The sequence below is a fragment of the Schistocerca serialis genome, chromosome 7 (genome assembly GCF_023864345.2).
Source record: "Schistocerca serialis cubense isolate TAMUIC-IGC-003099 chromosome 7, iqSchSeri2.2, whole genome shotgun sequence".
NCBI classification, from domain to species: Eukaryota; Metazoa; Arthropoda; class Insecta; order Orthoptera; family Acrididae; genus Schistocerca; species Schistocerca serialis.
In genome coordinates this window covers 124,901,554-124,929,002 of record NC_064644.1, presented here as the reverse complement: position 1 = coordinate 124,929,002, position 27,449 = coordinate 124,901,554, and the positions used below count along the sequence as shown (strand labels likewise).

At 44.3% G+C, this 27,449-nt stretch overlaps 1 protein-coding gene across 1 annotated transcript in view; it reads left to right on the top strand.

The window, feature by feature from the left end:
- The window catches only part of LOC126412315 (DET1 homolog), a 72,071-nt gene that overhangs the window by 9,726 nt on the left and 34,896 nt on the right, over nucleotides 1–27,449 (top strand). The window contains exon 3 of the mRNA XM_050081836.1: nucleotides 17,346–17,552. Coding sequence (XP_049937793.1) covers nucleotides 17,346–17,552 — 207 coding nt within the window. The remainder of the gene's footprint in view (nucleotides 1–17,345; nucleotides 17,553–27,449) is intronic.

Here is a 27,449-nt window from a genome sequence, read left to right as displayed (position 1 = left end):
GTACCCAGGACAGACCAGAAATCTTCAGACATCTTACAGAACTGTGGTGTCAGAACCAAATAAAGGTGTAGGTACGGGGCAGTTTGGCACATATAAATGGTAAAGCTGCTTCGTAGTTGATGGGAATATGCCAGGTGACATCTGACGACGGCGACGATGAGGATGATGGTGATGATTATGATGATGATGATGATTATAGGTTACATTGTCAAATATTGTGCCAAGGGGACATGAGGAAGTGGTGGCCTATACAAAATGGGACTATGAAGAGAATATCTTGATGGTACAATACAAAAATATGTATCGTGATCACTGTTAAATGTTGTCTAACCTACTGATTAATAAACAGCTCTAGTGAATTTCTTAGCTGTCTACATTTCCTACCACTAGTTTTGTGTGGTCATTCCACCGTAAATATAAATCAGGTTTGATATTGTGTGAACTTGTATTTTGTTCAGTAATGCTGAAGTGTATTGAAAGCCTTCCAGAATTCAAAGAATGCAGCATCTACATGAGACACATCATACAACATTTTGTGAAAGAACAGAGGAAGCAGAGTTTCAAAGATTCAAAGTTTGCAGAGTCCACGTTGATTCCTGTTATAGAGAAGACATTTGGTTTCTTAAGTAATATGATACATTAGCATAAGACATTCCATAATTCTGCAATGATATAGATTTATAGCTTTGTGCATGTCAGACGACCCTTTTTGAAAACCTACATTTGGTTTGGACCAATATTGCTTTAGACATGTCATCACTTCAACAGTCTATGATACACTGCTGCCAGAATTGGAGCACGTTCTTTTAAACAACATATGGAGAACTGCACAGGATTACCATCAGGTCCCGTTGTATTTCCTCTGTTGAACAATTTTAATTGATTTCTCTTCTCTGATCGTGTATCTCAATATTTTCGATTCATTTGTTGATTGGCAGAAGGAACAGTAGTTTTAAAAGGCAGAAGTCAATATTTTGACCTCATCTCTGTCATTATTCATTGCAGTGCCAGTATGGTCACTGAGCAACTAACATTGTTGAATTCTGCTGTGACATTTCAGTCTCCCTTCCCCCCCACAGCATGTGCGTGCGTGCGTGCGCGCGCACACACACACACACACACACACACACACACACACACACACACACACACACACACAAAAACTGTGTGAAAACGACTTTCACAGACTATTCGTTGAGTTGTTTCAAAGCTGGTGGAGATGCTTGCACTTAGTCCCAACAGTCAGTCAGTGCTGATATTTTGTCTGCCAGTTGGACATTATCAGAGCATTGGTTTTCAGGGAGCTGGATTTGGTAATCATTATGTTCAGAATGTTAAGAAGATATCTGTGGAAAGATGACACATCTCTGCGTATAGACAGTTGTGGAAAAGCCTGTGTGGAAACTAGGTGTCAAACTAATGATAGTTGCATATTCTTTTTTTTAAAAAAAAGAAAAAAGTATCTAATATAGTTCCATTTCATTTAGATTGGGAATAAATGTTAGGCATGTGGGTAGTGAAAACATGAGTTTACAGGTGCTATACAGTCTTTTTCCATATTCCTTTGAGAATGATGACACAGTGATTAAGGCATTGATTTTGGATATTGTAGAAGTTGTGGTTCAAATCAAATTTAATCATCATGATTTAGATTTTCCGTGGTTTCACTGTGAGGAAAACATTGATTTGTTAAATGAGCTACGACTGCTTCCTCCCCCACCCTTCCCCAACTTGGCTATTGATCTGCCTCTACAATTTTCAAACCTAACAGTCGTTGAGACATTTAAACACTGTTCTTCAAGGTGGTGGTGTTGTGGTCTTCAGTCCTGAAACTGGTTTGATGCAGCTCTCCATGCTACTCTATCCCGTGCAAGCTTCTTCATCTCCCAGTACCTACTGCAACCTTCATCCTTCTGAATCTGTTTAGTGTATTCATCTCTTGGTCTCCCTCTATGATTTTTACCCTCCACGCTGCCCTCCAACACTAAATTGGTGATCCCTTGATGCCTCAGAACATGTCCTACCAACCGATCCCTTCCCTAGTTAAGTTGTGCCACAAACTTCTCTTCTCCCCAATCCTATTCAATACCTCCTCAGTAGTTATATGATCTACCCATCTAATCTTCAGCACTTTTCTGTAGCACCACATTTCGAAAGCTTCTATTCTCTTCTTGTCCAAACTATTTATCGTCCATGTTTCACTTACATAAATGGCTACGCTCCATGCAAATACTTTCAGAAACGACTTCCTGACACCTAAATCAATACTCGATGTTAACAAATTTCTCTTCTTCAGAAACATTTTCCTTGCCATTGCCAGTCTACATTTGATATCCTCTGTACTTCGACCATCATCAGTTATTTTGCTCCCCAAATAGCAAAACTCCTTTACTACTTTAAGTGTCTCATTTCCTATTCTAATTCCCTCAGCATCACCTGACTTAATTCGACTACATTCCATTATCCTCGTTTTGCTTTTGTTGATGTTCATCTTATACCCTCCTTTCATGACACTGTCCATTCCGTTCAACTGCTCTTCCAAGTCCTTTGCTGTCTCTGACAGAATTACAATGTCATTGGCGAACCTCAAAGTTTTTATTTCTTCTCCATGGATTTTAATACCTACTCCAAATTTTTCTTTTGTTTCCTTCACTGCTTGCTCAATATACAGATTTAATAACATCGGGGATAGGGGACAACCCTGTCTCACTCCCTTCCCAACCACTGCTTCCCTTTCGTGCCCCTCGACTCTTACAACTGCCATCTGGTTCCTGTACAAATTGTAAATAGCCTTTCGCTCCCTGTATTGTACCCCTGCCACCTTTAGAATTTGAAAGAGAGTATTCCAGTCAACATTGTCAAAAGCTTTCTCTAAGTCTACAAATGCTAGAAACGTAGGTTTGCCTTTTCGTAATCTTTCTTCTAAGATAAGTTGTAAGGTTAGTATTGCCTCACATGTTCCAACATTTCTACGGAATCCAAACTGATCTTCCCCGAGGTCCGCTTCTACTAGTTTTTCCATTCGTCTGTAAAGAATTTGCATTAGTATTTTGCAGCTGTGACTTATTAGACTGACTGTTCGGTAATTTTCACATCTGTCAGCACCTGCTTTCTTTGGGATCGGAATTATTATATTCTTCTTGAAGTCTGAGGGTATTTCGCCTGTCTCATACATTTTGCTCACCAGATGGTAGAGTTTTGTCAGGACTGGCTCTCCCAAGGCCGTCAGTAGTTCTAATGGAATGTTGTCTACTCCCGGGGCCATGTTTCGACTCAGGTCTTTCAGCACTCTGTCAAACTCTTTACGCAGTATCATATCTCCCATTTCATCTTCATCTACATCCTCTTCCATTTCCATAATATTGTTCTCAAGTATATCGCCCTTGTATAGACCCTCTATATACTCCTTCCACCTTTCTGCTTTCCCTTCTTTGCTTAGAACTGGGTTTCCATCAAAGCTCTTGATATTCATGCAAGTGGTTCTCCTTTCTCCAAAGGTCTCTTTAATTTTCCTGTAGGCAGTATCTATCTTACCCCTAGTGAGATAAGCCTCTACATCTATATTTGTCCTCCCTGCTTAGCCATTTTGCACTTCCTGTCAATCTCATTTTTGAGACGTTTGTATTCCTTTTTGCCTGCTTCGTTTACTGCATTTTTATATTTTCTCCTTTCATCAATTAAATTCAGTATTTCGTCTGTTCCCCAAGGATTTCTACTAGCCCTCGTCTTTTTACCTACTATGTCCTCTGCCGCCTTCACTACTTCATACCTCAAAGCTACCCATTCTTCTTCTACTGTATTTCTTTTCCCCATTCCTGTCAATTGTTCCCTTATGCTCTCCCTGAAACTCTGTACAACCTCTGGTTCTTTCAGTTTATCCAGGTCCCATCTCCTTAACTTCCCACCCTTTTGCAGTTTCTTCAGTTTTAATCTACAGTTCATAACCAATAGATTGTGATCAGAGTCCACATCTGCCCCTGGAAATGTCTTACAATTTAAAACCTGGTTCCTAAATCTCTGACTTACCATTATGTAATCTATCTGAAACCTGTCAGTATCTCCAGGCTTCTTCCATGTATACAACCTTCTTTCATGATTCTTGAACCAAGTGTTAGCTATGATTAAGTTGTGCTCTGTGCAAAATTCTATCAGGCGGCTTCCTCTTTCATTTCTCTCCCCCAATCCGTATTCACCTACTACGTTTCCTTCTCTCCCTTTTCCTACTACCGAATTCCAGCCACCCATGACTATTAAATTTTCGTCTCCCTTCACTATCTGAATAATTTCTTTTATTTCATCATACAGTTCTTCAATTAGTTCGTCATCTGCAGAGCTAGTTGGCATATAAACTTGTACTACTGTAGTAGGCGTGGGCTTCGTGTCTACCTTGGCCACAATAATGCGTTCACTATGTTGTTTGTAGTAGCTTACCCGCACTCCTATTTTTTTATTCATTATTAAACCGACTCCTGCATTACCCCTATTTGATTTTGTATTTATAACCCTGTATTCACCTGACCAGAAGTCTTGTTCCTGCTGCCACCGAACTTCACTAATTCCCACTATATCTAACTTTAACCTATCCATTTCCCTTTTTAAATTTTCTAACCTACCTGCCCAAATAAGGGATCTGACATTCCATGCTCCGATCCGTAGAACGCCAGTTTTCTTTCTCCTGATAACGACGTCCTCTTGATTAGTCCCCGCCTGGAGATCCGAATGGGGGACTATTTTACCTCCGGAATATTTTACCCTAGAGGACGCCATCATCATTTAATCATACAGTAAAGCTGCATGCCCTCGGGAAAAATTACGGCCGTAGTTTCCCCTTGCTTTCAGCCGTTCGCAGTACCAGCACAGCAAGGCCATTTTGGTTAATGTTACAAGGCCAGATCAGTCAATCATCCAGACTGTTGCCCCTGCAACTACTGAAAAGGCTCCTGCCCCTCTTCAGGAACCACACGTTTGTCTGGCCTCTCAACAGATACCCCTCCGTTGTGGTTGCACCTACGGTACGGCTATCTGCATCGCTGAGGCACGCAAGCCTCCCCACCAACGGCAAGGTCCATGGTTCTTGGGGAGGGGGGGTTCTTCAAGGTATCATGAGATATTCGAAGTTTTTATAGGTAAACCTCCATGGATTACCGAAGTTAGATTTTTGAAATGCAAGACATGAGACTAGATCCTGTGGATGAAAGGCTTGAGGGGAGATGATAACCCCTTTTTGTCTTGACTGTGATAGGACTGGACAAGAAAGAGAAGTTTGTAGATTTATATTTTCTGACTGAATTCTGGGTTAAAGAAATGTTATGGAGAGTCCTGCTGCTTGCATAGTGGTGTAGATTGGGCACAGGAGGTGTTACATACTTCATTATGTATCCTTCAACATAAATAAAAGATATTTAACAGTTACCAAAATGGCCCTATGACACAAAAGCACCAAGAACAACAACAGAGGGTGGAAAAACAGAAGAAGACAATAATAAGACTGCTTTTATACTCTTTGCTGGCAATGTATCATCAAAAATTGGAAGACTACAGCAAACATAACAACAGTGTACTTAAGAACCCCTCCAAATGCCATTTTCTTTGGCTGCTTTTATCTCATCAGTTATCCGATTTTATAATGAAAAATGGATTTGAACATCTTGACAGCCAAGACGTCACTGCTGGCTACAGAAGAGCATCACAGCTGACGCTGTGACCTGGCCAGGCAGTGGAACATCCATCACTTTGCATGTGGTAGTCATCGTGTCAATGCTGGGCATCATCAGGAGTAATTTTTTAAAAATGTTCTATGGATACTTACATAAAAAGTCAAAATATCATAGGATTTCTAAATATTTACAGGAAATTATTAAACTTCCATTTTATTACCATTGTTTAACTGTATATACTTAACAAATTCTGCATATGTTATTACCCTAGACGTTGTCCTTCACCAAATAATAGTCCCCCCCATGAACCATGGACCTTGCCATTGGTGGGGAGGCTTGTGTGCCTCAGCGATACAGATAGCCATACAGTAGGTACAACCACAACGGAGGGGTATCTGTTGAGAGGCCAGACAAACGTGTGGTTCCTGAAGAAGGGCAGCAGCCTTTTCAGTAGTTGCAGGGGCAACAGTCTGGATGATTGACTGATCTGGCCTTGTAACACTAACCAAAACGGCCTTGCTGTGCTGGTACTGCGAACGGCTGAAAGCAAGGGGAAACTACGGCCGTAATTTTTCCCGAGGGCATGCAGCTTTACTGTATGGTTAAATGATGATGGCGTCCTCTTGGGTAAAATATTCCGGAGGTAAAATAGTCCCCCATTCGGATCTCCGGGTGGGGACTACTCAGGAGGATGTCGTTATCAGGAGAAAGAAAACTGGCGTTCTACAGATTGGAGCGTGAAATGTCAGATCCCTTAATCGGGCAGGTAGGTTAGAAAATTTAAAAAGGGAAATGGATAGGTTAAAATTAGATATAGTGGGAATTAGTGAAGTTCGGTGGCAGGAGGAACAAGACTTCTGGTCAGGTGACTACAGGGTTATAAACACAAAGTCAAATAGGGGTAATGCAGGAGTAGGTTTAATATAGAATAGGAAAATAGGAATGCGGGTAAGCTACTACAAACAGCGTAGTGAACGCATTATTGTGGCCAAGATAGATACGAAGCCCACACCTACTACAGTAGTACAAGTTTATATGCCAATTAGCTCTGCAGATGACGAAGAAATTGAAGAAATGTATGATGAAATAAAAGAAATTATTCAGATTGTGAAGGGAGACGAAAATTTAATAGTCATGGGTGACTGGAATTCGAGTGTAGGAAAAGGGAGAGAAGGAAACATAGTAGGTGAATATGGATTGGGGGACAGAAATGAAAGAGGAAGCCGCCTGGTAGAATTTTGCAGAGCACAACATAATCATAACTAACACTTGGTTTAAGAATCATGAAAGAAGGTTGTATACATGGAAGAACCCTGGAGATACTAAAAGGTACCAGATAGATTATATAATGGTAAGTCAGAGATTTAGGAACCAGGTTTTAAATTGTAAGACATTTCCAGGGGCAGATGTGGACTCTGACCACAATCTATTGGTTATGACCTGTAGATTAAAACTGAAGAAACTGCAAAAAGGTGGGAATTTAAGGAGATGGGACCTGGATAAACTGAAAGAACCAGAGGTTGTACAGAGTTTCAGGGAGAGCATAAGGAAACAATTGACAGGAATGCGGGAAAGAAATACAGTAGAAGAAGAATGGATAGCTTTGAGGGATGAAGTAGTGAAGGCAGCAGAGAATCAAGTAGGTAAAAAGACGAGGGCTAGCAGAAATCCTTGGGTAACAGAAGAAATATTGAATTTAATTGATGAAAGGAGAAAATATAAAAATGCAGTAAATGAAGCAGGCAAAAAGGAATACAAACGTCTCAAAAATGAGATCGATAGGAAGTGCAAAATGGCTAAGCAGGGATGGCTACAGGACAAATGTAAGGATGTAGAGGCTTATCTCACTAGGGGTAAGATAGATACTGCCTACAGGAAAATTAAAGAGACCTTTGGAGATAAGAGACCCACTTGTATGAACATCAAGAGCTCAGATGGAAACCCAGTTCTAAGCAAAGAAGGGAAAGCAGAAAGGTGGAAGGAGTATATAGAGGGTCTATACAAGGGCGATGTACTTGAGGACAATATTATGGAAATGGAAGAGGATGTAGATGAAGATGAAATGGGAGATACGATACTGCGTGAAGAGTTTGACAGAGCACTGAATGACCTGAGTCGAAACATGGCCCCGTGAGTAGACAACATTCCATTAGAACTACTGATGGCCTTGGGAGAGCCAGTCCTGACAAAACTCTACCATCTGGTGAGCAAGATGTATGAGACTGGCGAAATACCCTCAGACTTCAAGAAGAATACAATAATTCCAATCCCAAAGAAAGCCGGTGTTTTAGCATATTACAGCCCCATCAGCAACTGTGATAGACTAATATTTTGAAGAATGAGCCTCAGTTACACAAATTTTTTGGTCTTTACCGGGTTTCGGCTAAGTTAATCTAGCCTTCTTCAGAAGCATAAAATTACTATAACATGCTTACGTAAGGCACAGTCAACATTAAAATTAAAACCTATAGTACCGTGGTACTGTGGATCTGCTGAAACGTTTGAGTTCAGCTACTTATGCTATTAGGGTCATTGCAAATTTTGGTGATATACATCTGAGTAAATTAGCTTACCACACCTATTTTCATTCTCTGCTTTTCTATGGCATCATATTCTGGGGTAACTCATCATTGAGTAAAAGAGTGTTCATTGCACAAAAGCGTGTAATCAGAATAATTGCTGGAGCTCATCCAAGATCATCCTGCAGACACTTATTTAAAGATCTAGAAATCTTCACTGTAGCCTCACACTATATATATATAGACACACACACACACACACACACACACACACACACACACACACACACACACACACTTATGAAGAAAGGATGATCTTCACTACTCAAGATTAAATCTAACTTTGGCTCAGAGGGGGGTAAATTATGCTGCCACAAAAGTCTTTGGTCACTTACCTAATAGCATCAAAAGTCTGACAGATAGCCATATAGCATTTAAAAGGAAATTAAAAGAATTTCTTAATGGCAACTCCTTCTACTCATTAGATGAATTTTTGGATACAAATATGACGTGACTTACCAAACGAAAGCACTGCCAGGTTGATAGACACACACACAAAATTCAAGCTTTCGCAACCAACAGTTGCTTCATCAGGAAAGAGGGAAGGAGAGTGAAAGATGAAAGGATGTGGGTTTCAAGGGAGAGGGTAAGGAGTCATTCCAATCCCGGGAGTGGAAAGACTTACCTTAGGGGGAAAAAAGGACAGGTATACACTCGCACACACATACATATCCATCCGCACATACACAGACACAAGCAGACATTTGTAAAGGCAAAGAGTTAGGGCAGAGATGTCAGTCGAGGTGGAAGTACAGAGGCAAAGACGTTGTTGAATGACAGGTGAGGTATGAGTGGCGGCAACTTGAAATTAGCGGAGGTTGAGGCCTGGTGGGTAACGGGAAGAGAGGATATATTGAAGGGCAAGTTCCCATCTCCGGAGTTCTGATAGGTTGGTGTTAGTGGGAAGTATCCAGGTAACCCGGATGGTGTAACACTGTGCCAAGTTGTGCTGGCCGTGCACCAAGGCATGCTTAGCCACAGGGTGGTCCTCATTACCAACAAACACTGTCTGCCTGTGTCCATTCATGCGAATGGACAGTTTGTTGCTGGTCATTCCCACATAGAAAGCTTCACAGTGTAGGCAGGTCAGTTGGTAAATCACACGGGTGCTTTCACACGTGGCTCTGCCTTTGATCGTGTACACCTTCCGGGTTACAGGACTGGAGTAGGTGGTGGTGGGAGGGTGCATTGGACAGGTTTTACACTGGGGCGGTTACAAGGGTGGGAGCCAGAGGGTAAGGAAGGTGGTTTGGGGATTTCATAGGGATGAAGTAAGAGGTTACGAAGGTTAGGTGGACGGCGGAAAGACACTCTTGGTGGAGTGGGGAGGATTTCATGAAGGATGGATCTCATTTCAGGGCAGGATTTGAGGAAGTTGTATCCCTGCTGGAGAGCCACATTCAGAGTCTGATCCAGTCCCGGAAAGTATCCTGTCACAAGTGGGGCACTTTTGTGGTTCTTCTGTGGGAGGTTCTGGGTTTGAGGGGATGAGGAAGTGGCTCTGGTTATTTGCTTCTGTACCAGGTCGGGAGGGTAGTTGCGGGATGTGAAAGCTATTTTCAGGTTGTTGGTGTAATGGTTCAGGGATTCCAGACTGGAGCAGATTCGTTTGCCACGAAGACCTAGGCTGTAGGGAAGGGACCGTTTGATGTGGAATGGGTGGCAGCTGTCATAATGGAAGGGACCGTTTGATGTGGAATGGGTGGCAGCTGTCATAATGGAGGTTCTGTTGCTTGTTGGTGGGTTTGATGTGGACGGACGTGTGAAGCTGGCCATTGGACAGATGGAGGTCAACGTCAAGGAAAGTGGCATGGGATTTGGAGTAGGACCAGGTGAATCTGATGGAACCAAAGGAGTTGAGGTGGGACAGGAAATTCTGAAGTTCTTCTTCACTGTGAGTCCAGATCATGAAAATGTCATCAATAAATCTGTACCAAACTTTGGGTTGGAAGGCCTGGGTAACCAAGAAGGCTTCCTCTAAGCGACCCATGAATAGGTTGGCGTACGAGGGGGCCATCCTGGTACCCATGGCTGTTCCGTTTAATTGTTGGTATGTCTGGCCTTCATAAGTGAAGAATGTCCCCCCCTGCAGTTCCGGGGGTTACAATAGGCCCGAGGTATTCCTGCCTGTCGTAAGAGGCGACTAAAAGGAGTCCATCCCCCTCAAGGGGTTAGTTAGCGCCTGCGTCCGAAGGCGGACGGTTCCACGACCTATATTTGTGGTCTTTTTGGTTTTTCACTTCTTGTTTCTTCCTTCCTTTGGTTGGTTCCTTTCTTTGTTCTTCTCCATCTCACTGTCTTCCTTACTCTTTCCCTTGCCTTCTTTTCCTTGCCTCCTTCTCCTTGCCTTCTCTGGTCTCCGCCTCGGCGTTTGAGACAGTCTGTCCTCTCTCTCTTCCTTTTCCTCTTCTTCCTTCCTCCCTGTGCGCGCCTGAAGGCCGACCCACGCGTTCGCACGCATAGCCGGTGACGGGGTAACGCGTAATTCCCCGCCGTGGGTAGACAAGTAAGGCACGCACGTACCCCCTGGTAAAGGCCAGGCCCAGGGAGGGGTGATTGCCTGAGCTGATACCTTCTGACCATGCCGATTGGTCCCTCCGTCTGTTTCTCGGGGGGTGTGACCTGAGGTGTAAACATTCACCTAAGGCGGGAGTGCCCTCTGAGAGGGTCTCCATAAAGAAGAAGCACGCCATCGGAGACGCTGGAAATCATGGGGGATTCCTCCGCAATGGATTTCTCTTCTTCTCTCTCGACTTCTGCCCACAAACGAAAACATGACCAGCCACCAGTGACAAAAGTACTACCGCCTGCCCCACAGTTCCCTGTTGTTTCTCGATCTGAGGACGGAAAGGATTTTTCCTCTGTCAACCCTTTCGTTATCCAGAAGGGCGTAGATGCCATAGCCAGTACTGTTAAGTCTTGTACAAGGTTGCGTAATGGTACCTTGTTACTAGAAACTGAGAGCGCCTTTCAGGCACAGAAACTGCTTAGAGTCACACTCCTGTACACGTTCCCTGTCCGGGTGGAGGCTCACCGAACTTTGAATTCGTCTCGTGGTGTGGTCTATACTAGATCCCTCGACGGATTGACTGACGAGGAGATTCAGTCTTTCCTCGCTGAGCAGGGTGTGACGGCTATCCATAGGGTCGTGAAAAAGGTCAACAATGACCTTGTACCGACCTGGACACGTTTCTTGACCTTTGATAGTGTTAAGCTGCCATCGCGCATCAAAGCGGGCTACGAGGTTATTTCTGTTCGCCCCTATGTCCCGACACCTACACGCTGTTACCAGTGTCAGCGTTTTAATCACACTCGCCAGTCTTGTTCCAATGCGGCTAAATGTGTCACTTGTGGCAGGGATGCCCATGAGGGTGACTGTCCACCTCCGTCTCCTCGTTGTGTGAACTGTCAGGGTGACCATGCAGCATCCTACCGCGACTGTCCCATCTATAAGGAAGAATGCTGTATCCAAGAAATTCGGGTCAAAGAGAAAGTGTCCACCTCGGCTGCTCGCAAGCTATTAGCTAGTAGGAAGCCCACGCTGCTCCCAGCGGGGAAATACAGTACTGTCCTCGCCTCTCCTCGGACTACCAGGGAGGTGGCAACCCAGACATGCGATCTGACCTTCAGCACCACGGTCGTCTGTTCGGCCAGTGCTAAGATCGCGCGGTCGACGTCTCCTCTTCCTCCCATCACCCCACAGACACAAGCCCCTTCATCAGCTTCTGCTAAGACGAAGACCCAGAAGTCAGATGCACGGGCATTCAAGAAGGAACCGTCCCGTGCAGACTTCCTACGTACCTCGACCTCCCAGACATCGACCAGTACTTCCACCAAACGACCTTCCAAGAAGGCTCATAGGAAGCACAGTTCTCCTTCTCCGCCACGGCGCATATCTTCTCCTGCGCCACCCAGCGGTTGCCGCCCCAGGCCGTCATCCGTTTCGCCTGGCCGCACCACTGGTAGCCGAACATCTGGCCGTTCACCGGCGGAGGAAGCTCCCCCTCCCGGCCATCTTACCAAGATGGCCGATGAACCTATAGAACCAATGAACGATGACTGTCCGCCTACTGATAGCGGCGGCAGTGCTCGCTCGAAGCCAGGCCCTCAGCGGCCTTCGAGGTGACCCCTTCTTTTATCTTCCTTTTCTTCTTACGATGGCACTTATTCACTGGAATATTCGCAGCATTCGCTCCAACCGAGAGGACTTGAAGTTGCTGCTCCGCTTGCACCGTCCGCTCGTCGTAGCCCTCCAGGAAACGAAGCTACGCCCGTGCGATCAAATTGCCTTGGCACACTACACCTCTGTGCGTTTTGACCTACCCCCTGTGGTAGGTATTCCGGCTCATGGAGGGGTTATGTTGCTGGTCCGGGATGATATTTACTACGATCCCATCACGTTGCACACCGGCCTGCAGGCAGTTGCCATCCGAATTACTCTCCCCACTTTTACATTTTCCATTTGTACCGTTTACACTCCATCGTCGTCTGCCGTTACCAGGGCAGACATTTAGCAAATTATTGCTCAGCTACCTGCACCATTTTTGTTAACTGGAGACTTCAATGCCCACCATCCCCTTTGGGGCTCTCCAGCATCCTGCCCGAGGTGCTCCCTGTTAGCAGACCTTTTCAACCAGCTCAATCTTCTCTGCCTCAATACTGGCGCCCCTACTTTTCTTTTGCACACATCTCACACCTATTCCCATTTAGACCTCTCTATATGTACTACCCAACTTGCACGCCGGTTTGAGTGGTATGCACTTTCTGATACATATTCGAGCGACCACTTCCCGTGTGTTATTCATCTCCTGCAGCGTACCCCCTCTCCGTGCTCATCTAGTTGGACCACCTTCAAAGCAGACTGGGGGCTCTTCTCTTCCAGGGCGACATTTCAGGATCAAACCTTCACAAGCTGTGATCGTCAGGTTGCACACCTCACGGAAGTCATTCTCACTGCTGCTGAATATTCCATCCCTCACCCTACTTCTTCTCCACGTCGCGTACCGGTTTCCTGGTGGACCGCAGCATGTAGAGACGCTTTACGTGCTCGTCGACGTGCTTTAAGCACCTTTAAACGCCACCCTACAGTGGCGAATTGTATCAATTATAAACGATTACGTGCACAGTGTCGTCGTATTATTAAAGAAAGCAAGAAAGCCAGCTGGGCTGCTTTCACAAGCACCTTCAACAGTTTTACTCCTTCTTCTGTTGTCTGGGGTAGCCTGCGCCGGCTATCTGGCACTAAGGTCCACTCACCAGTTTCTGGCTTGACGGTCGTGAATGACGTCCTTGTGGCCCCTGAGGATGTCTCCAATGCCTTCGGCCGCTTTTTCGCAGAGGTTTCGAGCTCTGCTCATTATCACCCTGCCTTCCTCCCCCGCAAACAGGCAGAGGAGGTTAGACCACCTAACTTCCGCTCTTCGAATCGTGAAAGTTATAATGCCCCATTCACCATGCGGGAACTCGAAAACGCACTTGCCCGGTCACGGTCCTCCACTCCAGGGCCTGATTCTATTCATATTCAGATGCTGAAGAACCTTTCTCCTGCAGGTAAAGGTTTCCTTCTTCGTACTTATAATCGCATCTGGATTGAGGGACATGTTCCCGCATGCTGGCGCGAGTCTATTGTTGTCCCGATTCCTAAGCCGGGGAAGGACAAGCACTTGCCTTCCAGTTATCGACCCATCTCGCTTACCAGCTGTGTCTGTAAAGTGATGGAGCGATTGGTTAACTCTCGTTTGGTTTGGCTGCTCGAGTCTCGACGCCTACTTACCAATGTACAATGTGGATTTCGTAGGCGCCGCTCTGCTGTTGACCATCTGGTTACCTTGTCGACCTTCATTATGAATAACTTCTTGCGGAAGCGCCCGACCGCGGCTGTGTTCTTTGATTTGGAGAAGGCTTACGACACCTGTTGGAGGGCGGGCATTCTCCGCACCATGCATACATGGGGCCTTCGCGGTCGCCTCCCTCTTTTTATTCGTTCCTTTTTAATGGATCGACAGTTCAGGGTACGTGTGGGTTCTGTCCTCTCAGACACCTTTCGCCAGGAGAATGGGGTGCCACAGGGCTCAGTTTTGAGCGTCGCTCTCTTCGCCATAGCGATCCATCCAATAATGGATTGCCTCCCAGCTGATGTATCAGGCTCCCTTTTCGTGGACGATTTTACCATCTATTGCAGCGCGCAGCGTACATGTTTCCTGGAGCGCTGTCTTCAGCGTTCTCTTGACTGTCTTTACTCCTGGAGTGTCGCCAATGGCTTCCGTTTTTCTGCCGAGAAGACGGTCTGTATTAACTTATGGCGATACAAAGAGTTTCTCCCACCGTCCTTACAACTCGGTCCCATTGCTCTCCCATTCGTGGAGACAACAAAATTTTTAGGTCTTACATTTGACAGGAAACTTAGCTGGTCTCCACATGTGTCATATTTGGCTGCCCGTTGTACCCGTTCTCTAAATGTCCTCCGTGTTCTCAGTGGTATGTCGTGGGGAGCGGATCGAACCGTCCTACGTCGTCTATATCGGTCGATCGTCCGCTCCAAGCTGGATTATGGGAGCTTCGTATACTCCTCTGCACGGCTATCCATCTTACGCCGCCTCAACTCCATACAACATCGGGGTTTACGACTTGCAATCGGAGCGTTTTATACTAGTCCCGTCGAGAGTCTTCATGCTGGCGCTGGTGAATTGCCACTCCCCTACCGGCGCGATATACTGCTTTGTCGGTATGCCTGTCGGCTACTGTCAATGCCCGACCACCCGTCTTATCGTTCCTTTTTTGAAGACTCTCTCGACCGTCAATACGGGTTATATGTCTCTGCCCTGCTACCCCCTGGAGTTCGCTTTCGTTGCCTCCTTCAACACCTTAATTTTTCACTCCCTGCAACCTTTCGAGTGGGCGAGAGCCACACGCCACCTTGGCTCCAGGCTCAGGTTCGCGTTCACCTTGACCTCAGCTTGCTCCCAAAGGAGGTTACTCCCGTTTTGTCGAACTTCGTTCGAAGTTCATTAATATGACCTTCATTTATACAGATGGCTCTAAGACCAATGACGGGGTCGGGTGTTCTTTTATTGTCAGGGCACAAAGTTTCAAATACCGGCTCCATGGCCATTGTTCGGTCTTCACAGCTGAGCTCTTTGCCCTCTACCAGGCTGTTCTTTACATCTGCCGCCACCGACATTCTGCTTATGTCATCTGCTCCGATTCCCTGAGCGCCATCCAGAGCCTCAGTGATCCGTATCCGGTTCACCCTTTCGTGCACCGGATCCAACGCTCTCTTCAGCAGCTGGTGGACGTCGGTTCTCCGGTTACCTTTATGTAGGTTCCTGGCCATGTCGGTATCCCTGGGAACGAAGCTGCAGATGCCGCAGCCAAGGCTGCGGTCCTCTAGCCTCGGACAGCTTCTTGTTGTGTCCCTTCGTCAGATTGTAGCAGGGTCATTTGTCGGCGCATTTTATCGCTGTGGCATGCCGATTGGGCTGCATTTACGGACAACAAGCTTCGGGCCTTGAAACCTCTTCCCGCGGCTTGGACGTCCTCCTCCCGCCCTTCTCGAAGGGAGGAGGTCGTTTTGGCCCGGTTACGAATTGGACACTACCGGTTCAGCCATCGCCATCTGCTGACGGCTGCACCGGCGCCGTTCTGCCCATGTGGGCAATTGCTGATGGTCCGCCACATTTTAACGTCCTGTCCGGATTTTAACACACTGTGTCTTGATCTTGGCCTGCCATGTACTCTAGATGCCATTTTAGCGGATGACCCACGAGCAGCTGCTCGCATTCTTCGTTTTATCAACTTGACAAACCTCTCTAAGAACATTTGATTATGCTGTTTTTTTAACCCTATGCCTGTCAGTCTGTCTTTTATCGTGTTTTCCCTTTTCGTTGCTGTTTTAAACTTGTGACTCGCGGTGCATTCCTAACGTAGTCTGGGCGCTAATGACCGTTGAAGTTAAGAAGTTGTCGGTCAGGATGAAGCTGGCTAAGGTAATTAAAACTGTGAAATACTGTCATTAAAGCTAACATCCTCACAGATCCAGCAACTGGATGGGTGTCCCTAATACCCTGTATACCAATGATCCCAACATGTTAACCCACTCATTTTAAGCAACTTCAATTCTGCATTACGGTTTTGTTTGCAGTAGCAATAAACAAGGTTCAGGATCAGAAGGGGGGGGGGGGAGGAGGAGGAGGATGTGATGTGATGGAAGAGATGGGTGGGGGGAGTGATGAACAAAGGAAGAGGGGAGGGGGAGGGGGAGGAGATGGACAAAGAGAGGAAGTACAAGAAGATGGGCAGAGATAGGGTGCAGGAGCAGATTAGAACATGTATACAATTTTATTCCATATTTCGCAACTTTCAGCATTTCTGTGTTTGCTGGTGGAGAATAAAGACTTGTCTCTTATTACTTTGTCTCCACTAGCTGTGATATTCTTTTACTATCAAGTTTGAAGCTCTGCAACATGATCTTCAGGCACTTTTAATTCTAAAATCAATACCGTGTACCACCACAACTATACCTGGTCGCACAGTATCCTCTGGTGTAATTACTATATAAGTGGCAATTTCATCTAAAATGCTAAAAATGGTTAAAATGATTCCATTGCGGAACCATATTTTGCAGTTGTTGTTAAATGATCGGGCATGAGCTGACACAGAAGAAACGAGTTGACCAGTAGTACTGCAAAAATGTAGCTGTGCCCCTGTATGTGTGCATGTTCTGAATAGTGTAAGTTCCTAATTAGCGCTTTCATATTCCATTTTCTGCTTATATACATAGGTAGTGCTAACCAAATCCATTTGATGTTATCTTTACTCATCACACGGTTTTAGTCTGATGCTATTTTCATCAATGTTGCCTTTTACTATGTCGCTGTATTATAAGTTAATGACTTTTCTGTACTTTATTTTATTTGATTGCAAGGTCATGTAAAGAAGAATACCCAGATAGGCTTTAGGCCTACTGTCGTGTAATTTTGGTGAGAATAAGCTATGGCCCACGTAATGTATCGTGAAGTTCTCTCTTTAGTGGTCTTTTACTGCATTATATCTCCTGCAGAATTTTCTAGTTTTGCATTTATTTTTAATGAAACTGATGTTTGCGATACAGGGTGATCCAGCAGCGTTGTAAGCAAACATTTGTGAGTGCACGGTTTGGTGGTGTAACAGAGGCAACCAAACGAATGTTAACACAACTACCAATCAGTGCTCAGTCGTACAGCTGCTCTCCATATCTAGATCTGTCACTCTTTAGTTATGATGATAAATGGGTCTCTGTTATGGAGCGACCAAAAGCTTGTGGTGAACATCCCATCAGGTAAGCTGCATCACTTTTTAGAAAGTGCCGTTTTATAGAAGTATATTTCATTTTTAAAATTAATAGAGACTGTGAAATTGTTCAAAATATACTGTATCATTATCGTAGTTTTGACATACAGTAAGTGTATTGTATCCGAGGTTTCAACTCAACATGTCACAAAAAAAGTGACTGTGATTACAAACTTTGTCAGCAGTCCGTGGGCTGTCATTGTGTACAGTGAACTAAAATTCTGCATGGGGAGCATGACAACACAAAGTAAATTTGGAATACAGTGTTCCCAATTACCATCCTGAAGGCATGTGACTGTCGACATAGCCGACTTGCGGAACCATCACACCTTACCGTCACACTTTGTCAACATGTGCCATGGTTCTCGTAATGAGCTGTTGATGCAGTACTGTGCCAGCCAGCAGTGCATTATTTGTAGCCAGTATTCAAACAGCAGTCAAGTGCTGCTAGACCACTCCACCATCCACTGGACAGCTGTCAACATCGTCAGCCCACCTCTGTGCCAGCCAGCACTGCAGGCTTCACAGGCCAATGCCAGCCACAGCCACAATGGCCTATGCTGCCAGCTTCTTACTCAGCCCATAGTCTGTCAGCACCACCAAGCCACCACACTGCTGTGAAGATGATATGCCACAGCATTGCTTCGGTGTGGACCGCAGGATCACCACCTGATCATCCCTGAGGAAGAGGGGTGCCATGGGTCGACACTGGGCTGCATTGGAAAATGAGAGCGTGCACCTGTAACTGCTGCAGCTTACTGGAGTAATAAAGAGTTTACAAGCATGCCATCTGTCTTGCTGCAGCCACCTTCACCTTTGATGGACCCCCTTTGCTCTTGTCAACCCTTCAAACTGACAATGCCCAGGTGGGAGAGCCATTACCCTCCTGACAACTAGAACAACTACTCTTCCACCCCTCCATATACACCTGACTTGCTACATTTTTACGTCCAATTTGGGGAAGGAGGAGGGGCGGGCGGTAGCAACAGTCTATCTTACAGCACTGCTAAATTTTGATGACAGCAGTAGGGTTGGCAAAGATGCTGAAGTCATCGGCAGAGCAAGTAAGTAGCAGAATGTGTTTTTGTACCGTCTTGTTTCTGTTTTTCTTGATTTTGTGTTTCTCCCTTTTTACCCTTTCTGTGTAAAATATATACGAGGTATTACGGCGAGTCTGTGTTCAGGAAGTATATACAAGAGTAAAAGGAAATGATTATTTACATAATAGGTAACTGAAGACATTATTATAGATTGAGTTCTGCAAGGGTTGACACTAGTACACATGTAGTTTGACATCCACAGAGCACCTTAGGGATGTGTGGAGCTTTTCTTTTTTCATTACTGTGCTATTCTCCTACTGCTTATTTTATTTTCCAGTTGGGTAGTTGTAAACAATTGTGGCAGTTCTGACAAAGTGAAATGTAGGTCAGTGTTACAACAGTATCTTACGGTCTGAATTTATCTTTCTATTATATGGCACTGACTCAAAGCAGCAATTCGCTGAAGGCACCACACAGATAGAAACAAGTAATTCCATCTGATTTCATCAGTTAAACCACACCAGATTTTCCGTGTAACAGTGCACATGCTAGCAGAAAATCCGCCTTGGATAACTGTCAGAATCAATGTAAAGGAGAACATATTAGGTGCTAAGAAGCTTTATGGAATATTGTAAATGCACTAAAAGATACAGATTGTAGTTGGGAAAGTGCCTACGGTTAAATAAGTTAGTGATATAGGGACTCATGGGGCATAATACATTAGATAGATCTCTCGTGGTGAGAGCTTCAGTTTAAAGTTTAAGTGATGGTTCTCAGATTGTTGCAGGCATTATAATGTGACTGATGTGATTCTGCCACCAGCTGCCAACTCAGCTTTGGTCGATCAGCCCCACTGAGCCACCATGGTGCTGCACATACAGTTCACCACAGCATCGCTTTGCCATGGGCTACCAGATTGATGTCTCACATGCCTCTGGAACACGAACACTGTTGGTTGATGCCGGGCAACACTACCAGAACACAGCATGTACCTGTAACTGATGTAGCTTGTTGGAGTAATAAAGAGTTCATATGCACACCGTCTGACTTGCTGCAGCCACCTTCAGCTCTGACGGACTCCCACAGCCCTTATCAAACTATCGAATTCACTGTTCCCAGAGAGGGGGGGGGGGGGGGGGGGGAGGAGTCATTGCCATTGCCATTCTGACAACTAGAAGAAAGGCTCTACCAACCCTCCATAGTGATCACTCCACCCACAAACTGCTGCAACTGCATGCTTTCACGCATTTGTGTAATGTCATGGGTTTTGGAGTGATGAATTCCCGCCGGAGATGAGACTTAATTGTGCATCCGCTCTGAAGGTGATGGGTTTATTGCCCATTGAGGTGAATCAATTATATGAATGCATGGTGTCTGCTGTTTCGGACATGGACATAGACATAGACTGCGGATAGGTGGTGCCAGGTGGGAATGTCAATCAGCCGGAAGATGTGCTGAAGAGTCCATATAATTGTGATAAATGTTGTTACCTGACCGAGGGAGGTGGCGCAGTTGTTAGTACACTGGACTCGCATTCAGGAGGACAATGGTTCAAACCCGCATCCGGCTGCCGTGATTAGGTTTTCCATGATTTCCCTAAATCACTTCAGGCAAATGCTGGGATGGTTCCTTTGAATGGGCATGGCCAACATTCTTCCCTATCCAATGGGACTGATGACCTCACTGTTTGGTTCCCTCCCCCAAATAAATCAACCAACCAACCAGCTGTTTCCTGGTGGTGCAGTGGTCAACGCAACTTGCCTAGCAAGCAGGAGAATCTCGGGGTCGAATCCCGGTCCAACACACATTTTCACTCACTGCCGCTGATTCCGCATACAGTCCTAATGCATTTGACATCAACAGTCCCTTTCCTTTCTCTCCCCCCCCTCCTCCACCTTCCATTTACATAATATGTACCACAGCTGCAGATTTCGTGTGGTGTCTGTTCTTTTGGACATATCTGAAAGAACAGACACCGCACATTCATTTTACAGTGTAATTTTTATTTATTTATTTGTCTATTTTTTTTTTAAAGAAAACTGCTACATGAAAAATGTATATTGGCATAGGTACAGCAATATTTTAAGTATTTCTTCAACATATTCACTACCAGAATTGAGACACTTGTCATAACTTGGGATGATCTTTTGTAGTCTATGTCAAAGAAATCTGTAACATGGGAGTGGAGCATGTGAGAGTCATTTTCAGCTCTTCATTATGGTGAATATGCTGATTGGAAGCTAGTAATTTCTTAAGATGCAAGGAAAGATGGATATCACTTGGAGTGAGAGCAAAACTTAAAGGTGGATGATCAAACGTTTCTCAGCTGAACTACTTCAGAACAGTTGTGCACTGAGCTGTATGTGGACATGGATTATCATGGATCAGAACAGCTCTGTAACAGTTGGCAGAGGGCAGGAAGTCAGTGAGCAGAATGCCTTTCCTGGCCAGAACACTGTATGCATCACTTTCCACACTGACACAGTCTGTTCAAACTGCACACTATTTGAATTTCATTTTCAGCGGAGATCCACTCTGATACCAATGCATCAACTGCTGCTTGGTTTCCTGGGCAAAGTGAGCAATCCAGGTTTCTTCATCCATGAAGATCCTGTCGAGGAATCAGTAGGTGCTTAGTTGCAATTTTATGCGACAAGGGTCGTGATATGTGCAGTATGTAGCTGCTGAGATCCATAATTACGGAGTGATAGTTCTTCGTATGTGCTGCTACACAAGGTTATCATTGACAAATGATGGTCCTCTCTTCAGTGAGGACTCTTTGACAACCTCAGAAAATTGTCTACACCAATAACATTGCTCATGACATCTGTTGCCCATACATCTCACCCAGGTGATGACAAATTTCAATTAGCACTCTGTTTTGTGCATTAAGAAACTATATTACAGACTGACCCTCAGTTGGTGGGAGCAAGAATAAGAGCCGGCATTGTCAGCCACTGCTGCAGTTTTCCTGACAATAGGCAATGAGACTTGTCAAGCTGTCATATGATTGTTACATCATAGCTCTGGGGAAACTTAATTTTTGGGTGACCCATGTATAAGTCTAGCTGCCACTGTGACTTAATAAAGCTTTGTTGTGGATATGATTCACTTCATTCATTCCTTCAAGGAGAACCTTCATGAATGTGGAACAAGAAGTCAGAATATACATTAATAAAAATTGATGTGGTAGTAGAAAGTTCTGGTTGAATGTAAATAATATAAGATTAAAGGTTACAAGTCACCAAATAGGATAGGGCTTTAATTGTCAAGAGACACATTAACAAGGCAGAAATATTTGCTACACACACACACACACACACACACACACACACACACACACACACACACACCTGCTTGGCCACGCTGTGCAAGATTAATATACTGTGTTGGCCCGCAGTTCAGCAGCTTTTCTGGGGTGAGAGTTTGTGTGGGTTGTGGGTGTTTGGGGAAGGGGGTTAAGGAGGCAGGGAACAGGAGGGAAGGTTGGGGAATGGTGGTCAACTGCTGTGTCAGAGGCAGCAGTTGCACGGAATAGGAATGTGGGAGGGAGAGTTAGCCAATATTTGTCTATCAAGGGGAGGAGAAGTGGTGGTGTAAAATTCCTGATCATCAAACTTTGCTCTCATTCCCTGGTTTAAATACCATACCGAATGCCTCTACAGTGGCTCATGAAGTGAGGGTGTGTTCTTAGGTGGGTACTGAATATAATTTGGGAGACAAGAAATTTGTGGCACAACTTGACTAAAAGAAAGGTTTGGTTGATAGGATACATTATGAGGGAGGTGTGGGAGTAGAAATCGTAGAGGGAAACCAAGAAGTGAATGCAGTAAGCAGATTCAGAAGGATGTAAGTTGCAGTTAGTTATTTGGAGGTGAAGAGGCTTCCAAGTGATAGAGTACTGTGGGGGGCTGCATCAAACTAGTCTTCGAACTGAAGCCCACAACAACAACAACAACAACAACAGCAGCAGCAACAACAACAATAACAACATTACAAAAATAAATAAACAAAAAACACACAAAACATTGTTCAGAATTTGCAGCAGAGCTGGTATGTGACTTGACTGCTTTCAGAGGTGACACTGCCTTTAATAGGCTAGGGTAAGTGTGTCTATATTGGAGCAGGAACTAGGATGTGCTGGATGGGTGTATTGGACAGGTCCGGCACATGGGTCTTCTGTAGAGATATGTCCCATGTGTCAAGGGATTGGAAATGGGTGTGGTATAAATAAGGCCCAGAATATTGTATAGACTGGTTGAGGAAAGGAATACCACTTTAGAAAGGGTTGAAAGATTGTGGGTAAGATGTTCCTTATTTTGTGTGCACAATGATAAATGATGAGAGCTCTCGCAAAGTATGTGCTTCAGTTGTTCCAATAAAGTATGATATTGGATGATTGGCATACTCCTCTGTAGCTGGTTCTCAGTGGTTGTATGAGGATTTGGGGAGTTTCAGTATATGATATGGGAAATCTGTCTGCATACAAGATTTTGGGGATATTTGCTGTCATGAAAGCCTTGGTGAGACCTTCACCTTACTGAGCAAGTGAATTCTCATCACTACAGATGTGTCATCCATGGGTGGCCAGGTTATATACAAGTGAATTTGTTGTGGAAGGGGCAACAATTGTCAGAATGCAGGTACTGTTGGAGGTTAATGGGCTTGATGTGGACAGAATATGGATGAAGCCATCAAAGAGGTGTACATCATACCCAGGAAGGCGTCATCTAGAGCTGAGGATAACCAGGTGAAGCAAATGAGAGAAGAGGTGTTGATATTGTGGAGGAATGAAATAAAGTACCTTGACTCTGATTACAAATCACGAAGATATCATTAATGAATCTGAACCAGCTAAAGGGTTTGGGGTTTGGGAAGTTAAGGTTTCATCTAGGTTACCCAAGAGGTGCATGTGCGTGGGCATGGGCGCGCGCGCTCGTCAAGGTGGCACTTTAATTTTTTTGGTTTGATTCCCTGCCATTCCTAATTTGGTTCCATTGCACAAAAAAGAGTTGTTTGTAATTTGGTCTCAATAAAACAAAGAAGAGCTTGCATCCTTGATCCTTGTACTTGCCAAAAAAGAATGAAAAGAAAATTCACTTAAAAAATTCATTTTTTTTTTTATCTTGTATACTGTAACACAGAGGTAGCTGATTAACATGTATATTCCAGAATGAGATTTTCACTCTGCAGCGGAGTGTGCGCTGATATGAAACTTCCTGGCAGATTAAAACTGTGTGCCCGACCGAGACATGAACTCGGTACCTTTGCCTTTCGCGGGCAAGTGCTCTACCAACTAAGCTACCGAAGCACGACTCACGGCCGGTACTCACAGCTTTACTTCTGCCAGTACCTCGTCTCCTACATTCCAAACTTTACAGAAGCTCTCCTGCGAACCTTGCAGAACTAGCACTCCTGAAAGAAAGGATATTGCGGAGACATGGCTTAGCCACAGCCTAGGGGATGTTTCCAGAATGAGATTTTCACTCTGCACTCCGCTGCAGAGTGAAAATCTCATTCTGGAAACATCCCCTAGGCTGTGGCTAAGCCATGTCTCCGCAATATCCTTTCTTTCAGGAGTGCTAGTTCTGCAAGGTTCGCAGGAGAGCTTCTGTAAAGTTTGGAAGGTAGGAGACGAGGTACTGGCAGAAGTAAAGCTGTGAGTACCGGCCGTGAGTCGTGCTTCGGTAGCTCAGTTGGTAGAGCACTTGCCCGCGAAAGGCAAAGGTACCGAGTTCGAGTCTCGGTCGGGCACACAGTTTTAATCTGCCAGGAAGTTTCATATCAGCGCACACTCCGCTGCAGAGTGAAAATCTCATTCTGGAAACATCCCCTAGGCTGTGGCTAAGCCATGTCTCCGCAATATCCTTTCTTTCAGGAGTGCTAGTTCTGCAAGGTTCGCAGGAGAGCTTCTGTAAAGTTTGGAAGGTAGGAGACGAGGTACTGGCAGAAGTAAAGCTGTGAGTACCGGCCGTGAGTCGTGCTTCGGTAGCTCAGTTGGTAGAGCACTTGCCCGCGAAAGGCAAAGGTACCGAGTTCGAGTCTCGGTCGGGCACACAGTTTTAATCTGCCAGGAAGTTTCAACCTGTATATTCATTACTTTCAGTTTAATTACTAATGCCATATTAATTATAATAACAGAATCTGCAACACACTTATGTACAATGTTGTTATGTAAATACAAAGATAAAATAACACATTGTTTAAATTCTTGACTCTTTCAAGAAGTCTCTTGTCAGCTACTAAAAATGTATGACAACCTTCTGTAACACCCTGGAGTATGTATTACTTCTGTAACCTTATTTTACTTTATTTATTTATTTGAAAGTAATGTGTTGTAACTTCCTGGGAGATTTAAACTGTGCGCCAGATTAACACTCAAACTCGGGACCTTTCCCTTTTGCAGACAAGTGCTCTATCGACTGAGCTGCCCCAGCATGACTCACGGCCCATCCTCGTAGCTTTACTTCCGCTAGTGCCGCATCTCCTGATGTATTATAGTCCAGAATATCTACAATTTTCAGTATATTAGCTACATGTAGATCATTGACAAAGTCTGTATTTTAATGCCACCTCAAAGGATTTGTCGTTTGGATTTCCTCACTCAAGTCGAATCTGGTAAAAAAAAATCTTATCTTATTAGACAAATAGTTCAGTTCAATCTGGAATTTGATTGATTACAACTTAAAACCTCTTGGGCCTTCATCAGATGATTCTATATCATGATTTGGTGCATTTTTTTATATTGATTCATAAGGCTAATTAATATTAAAAAATGTACAGCTGTCAGATTCATGAGAAAGGTTCTATAAACTGATTTTTCAGTTTTTTAAGCTACACAGAAATATTGTGATTGTCACTCTGATATTTAACGAATTTTGATAGGAAGATGAAAAAAATAAGCCTACACCACTTTGGTTTGCAGAAGGGGCATAGATCACACATCAAGGAAAATACAAATAATACAGATTGATTTCTCTTCTTGTGGTGAAATTCACATTCGTCATGGAACACTAAACATTTGTAAGCAATAATTGGCTTCCTCCATTTGCCTTGCATGAAGGACAGCGTCAAGAATACAAAAAAATACACCACAATATGATGCTTCCCCAAGAATTAATGAAGTAAATGTTTAAAATACACCATATTTTTGTAGTTGCCTCCATTTCTCATACAAAGCTTCTAATTTTAGATTGCAGTTTCTTGTTTCCTATGGCAGAATTTGTGCTTTTCCCAAGAAAGTCTCACCGCACACAAAGCAAGGGTGACACTTTGTCATCCAGTGAAATTAAATACTGCAAATTGTGAAAGAAAGCTTATTTGACAGATGGAGTTTGCTTGCAGTTATTTTATACAAATACTACTTGAACAATTGAATTATCTATCGTAAAATAACTGAAAGACATTATACTTGCTACGACTGTTGGCTACCCTCAAAGTTGAAAGACAAAGTGCGTTGCTCTGTAAAATGTAATGACTCAGCTTGCTCTGTCCTCTTTCTAACCATCTTAGGGTCACTGACTTCCCATTATTCCTGAACAGTATGATCTATGCAATGACAACACATTCAGTAAAAGAGACTTAAGTAAACAATGTGCCTACATTACGAAATGAATAAATTTGCTGTGAAGAAGTAATATTTTGTGGACTTGTTTTCTGAATTTTCAGATTTTGGAGGACTGGGGATACCTATTCCTTAATCCTACTGAAAGTAAATTTCACACAGCTCATTTTTAGATGGAACTGAGCCAAATCATGAAAAAATTAGAAAAAGTGGTATGTAAGAGCCATGTGTGTGTGTGTGTGTGTGTGTGTGTGTGTGTGTGTGTGTGTGTGTGTGTGTTTGTTTCTATATTACTGACAAGAGAAAAACATCGGGGGGGAGGGGGGGGGGGGGGGGGGGGGGGAAGCTCTGACTCCATGTTCAATCACATCTCAGATGCGTTCAGTCAGATTCAGGAAAAATGCCACTGCTGCCAGGAAATATGATTGTCTTGAAGGGATGCTGTGGTATATTGAGAGGTTGTAACAATGGAAAATTGTACTGAAATGCAGGAGGATCTGCAGCGAATTGACGCATGGTGCAGGGAATGGCAATTAAATCTTAATGTAGAAAAGTGTAATGTGCTGTGAATACATAGAAAGAAAGATCCGTTATCATTTAGCTACAATATGGCAGGTCAGCAACTGGAAGCAGTTAATTCCATTAATTATCTGGGAGTAAGCATTAGGAGTGATTTAAAATGGAATGATCATATAAAGTTGATCGTCAGTAAAGCAGATGCCAGACTGAGATTCATTGGAAGGGTCCTAAGGAAATGCAATCCGAAAACAAAGGAAGTAGGTTACGGTATGCTTGTTTACCCACTGCTTGAATACTGCTCAGCAGTGTGGGATCCGTACCAGATAGGGTTGATAGAAGAGATAGAGAAGATCCAACGGAGAGCAGCGCGCTTCGTTACAGGATCATTTAGTAATCGCGAAAGCGTTACGGAGATGATAGATAAACTCCAGTGGAAGACTCTGCAGGAGAGATGCTCAGTAGCTCGGTACGGGCTTTTGTTGAAGCTTCGAGAACATACCTTCACCGAGGAGTCAAGCAGTATATTGCTCCCTCCTACGTATATCTCGCGAAGAGACCATGAGGATAAAATCAGAGAGATCAGAGCCCACACAGAGGCATACCGACAATCCTCCTTTCCACGAACAATACGAGACTGGAATAGAAGGGAGCTAACTGATAGAGGTACTCAAGGTACCCTCCGCCACACACCGTCAGGTGGCTTGCAGAGTATGGATGTAGATGTACTTGTACATGTACATGGTCTGCAACCAGTGTAAGATAT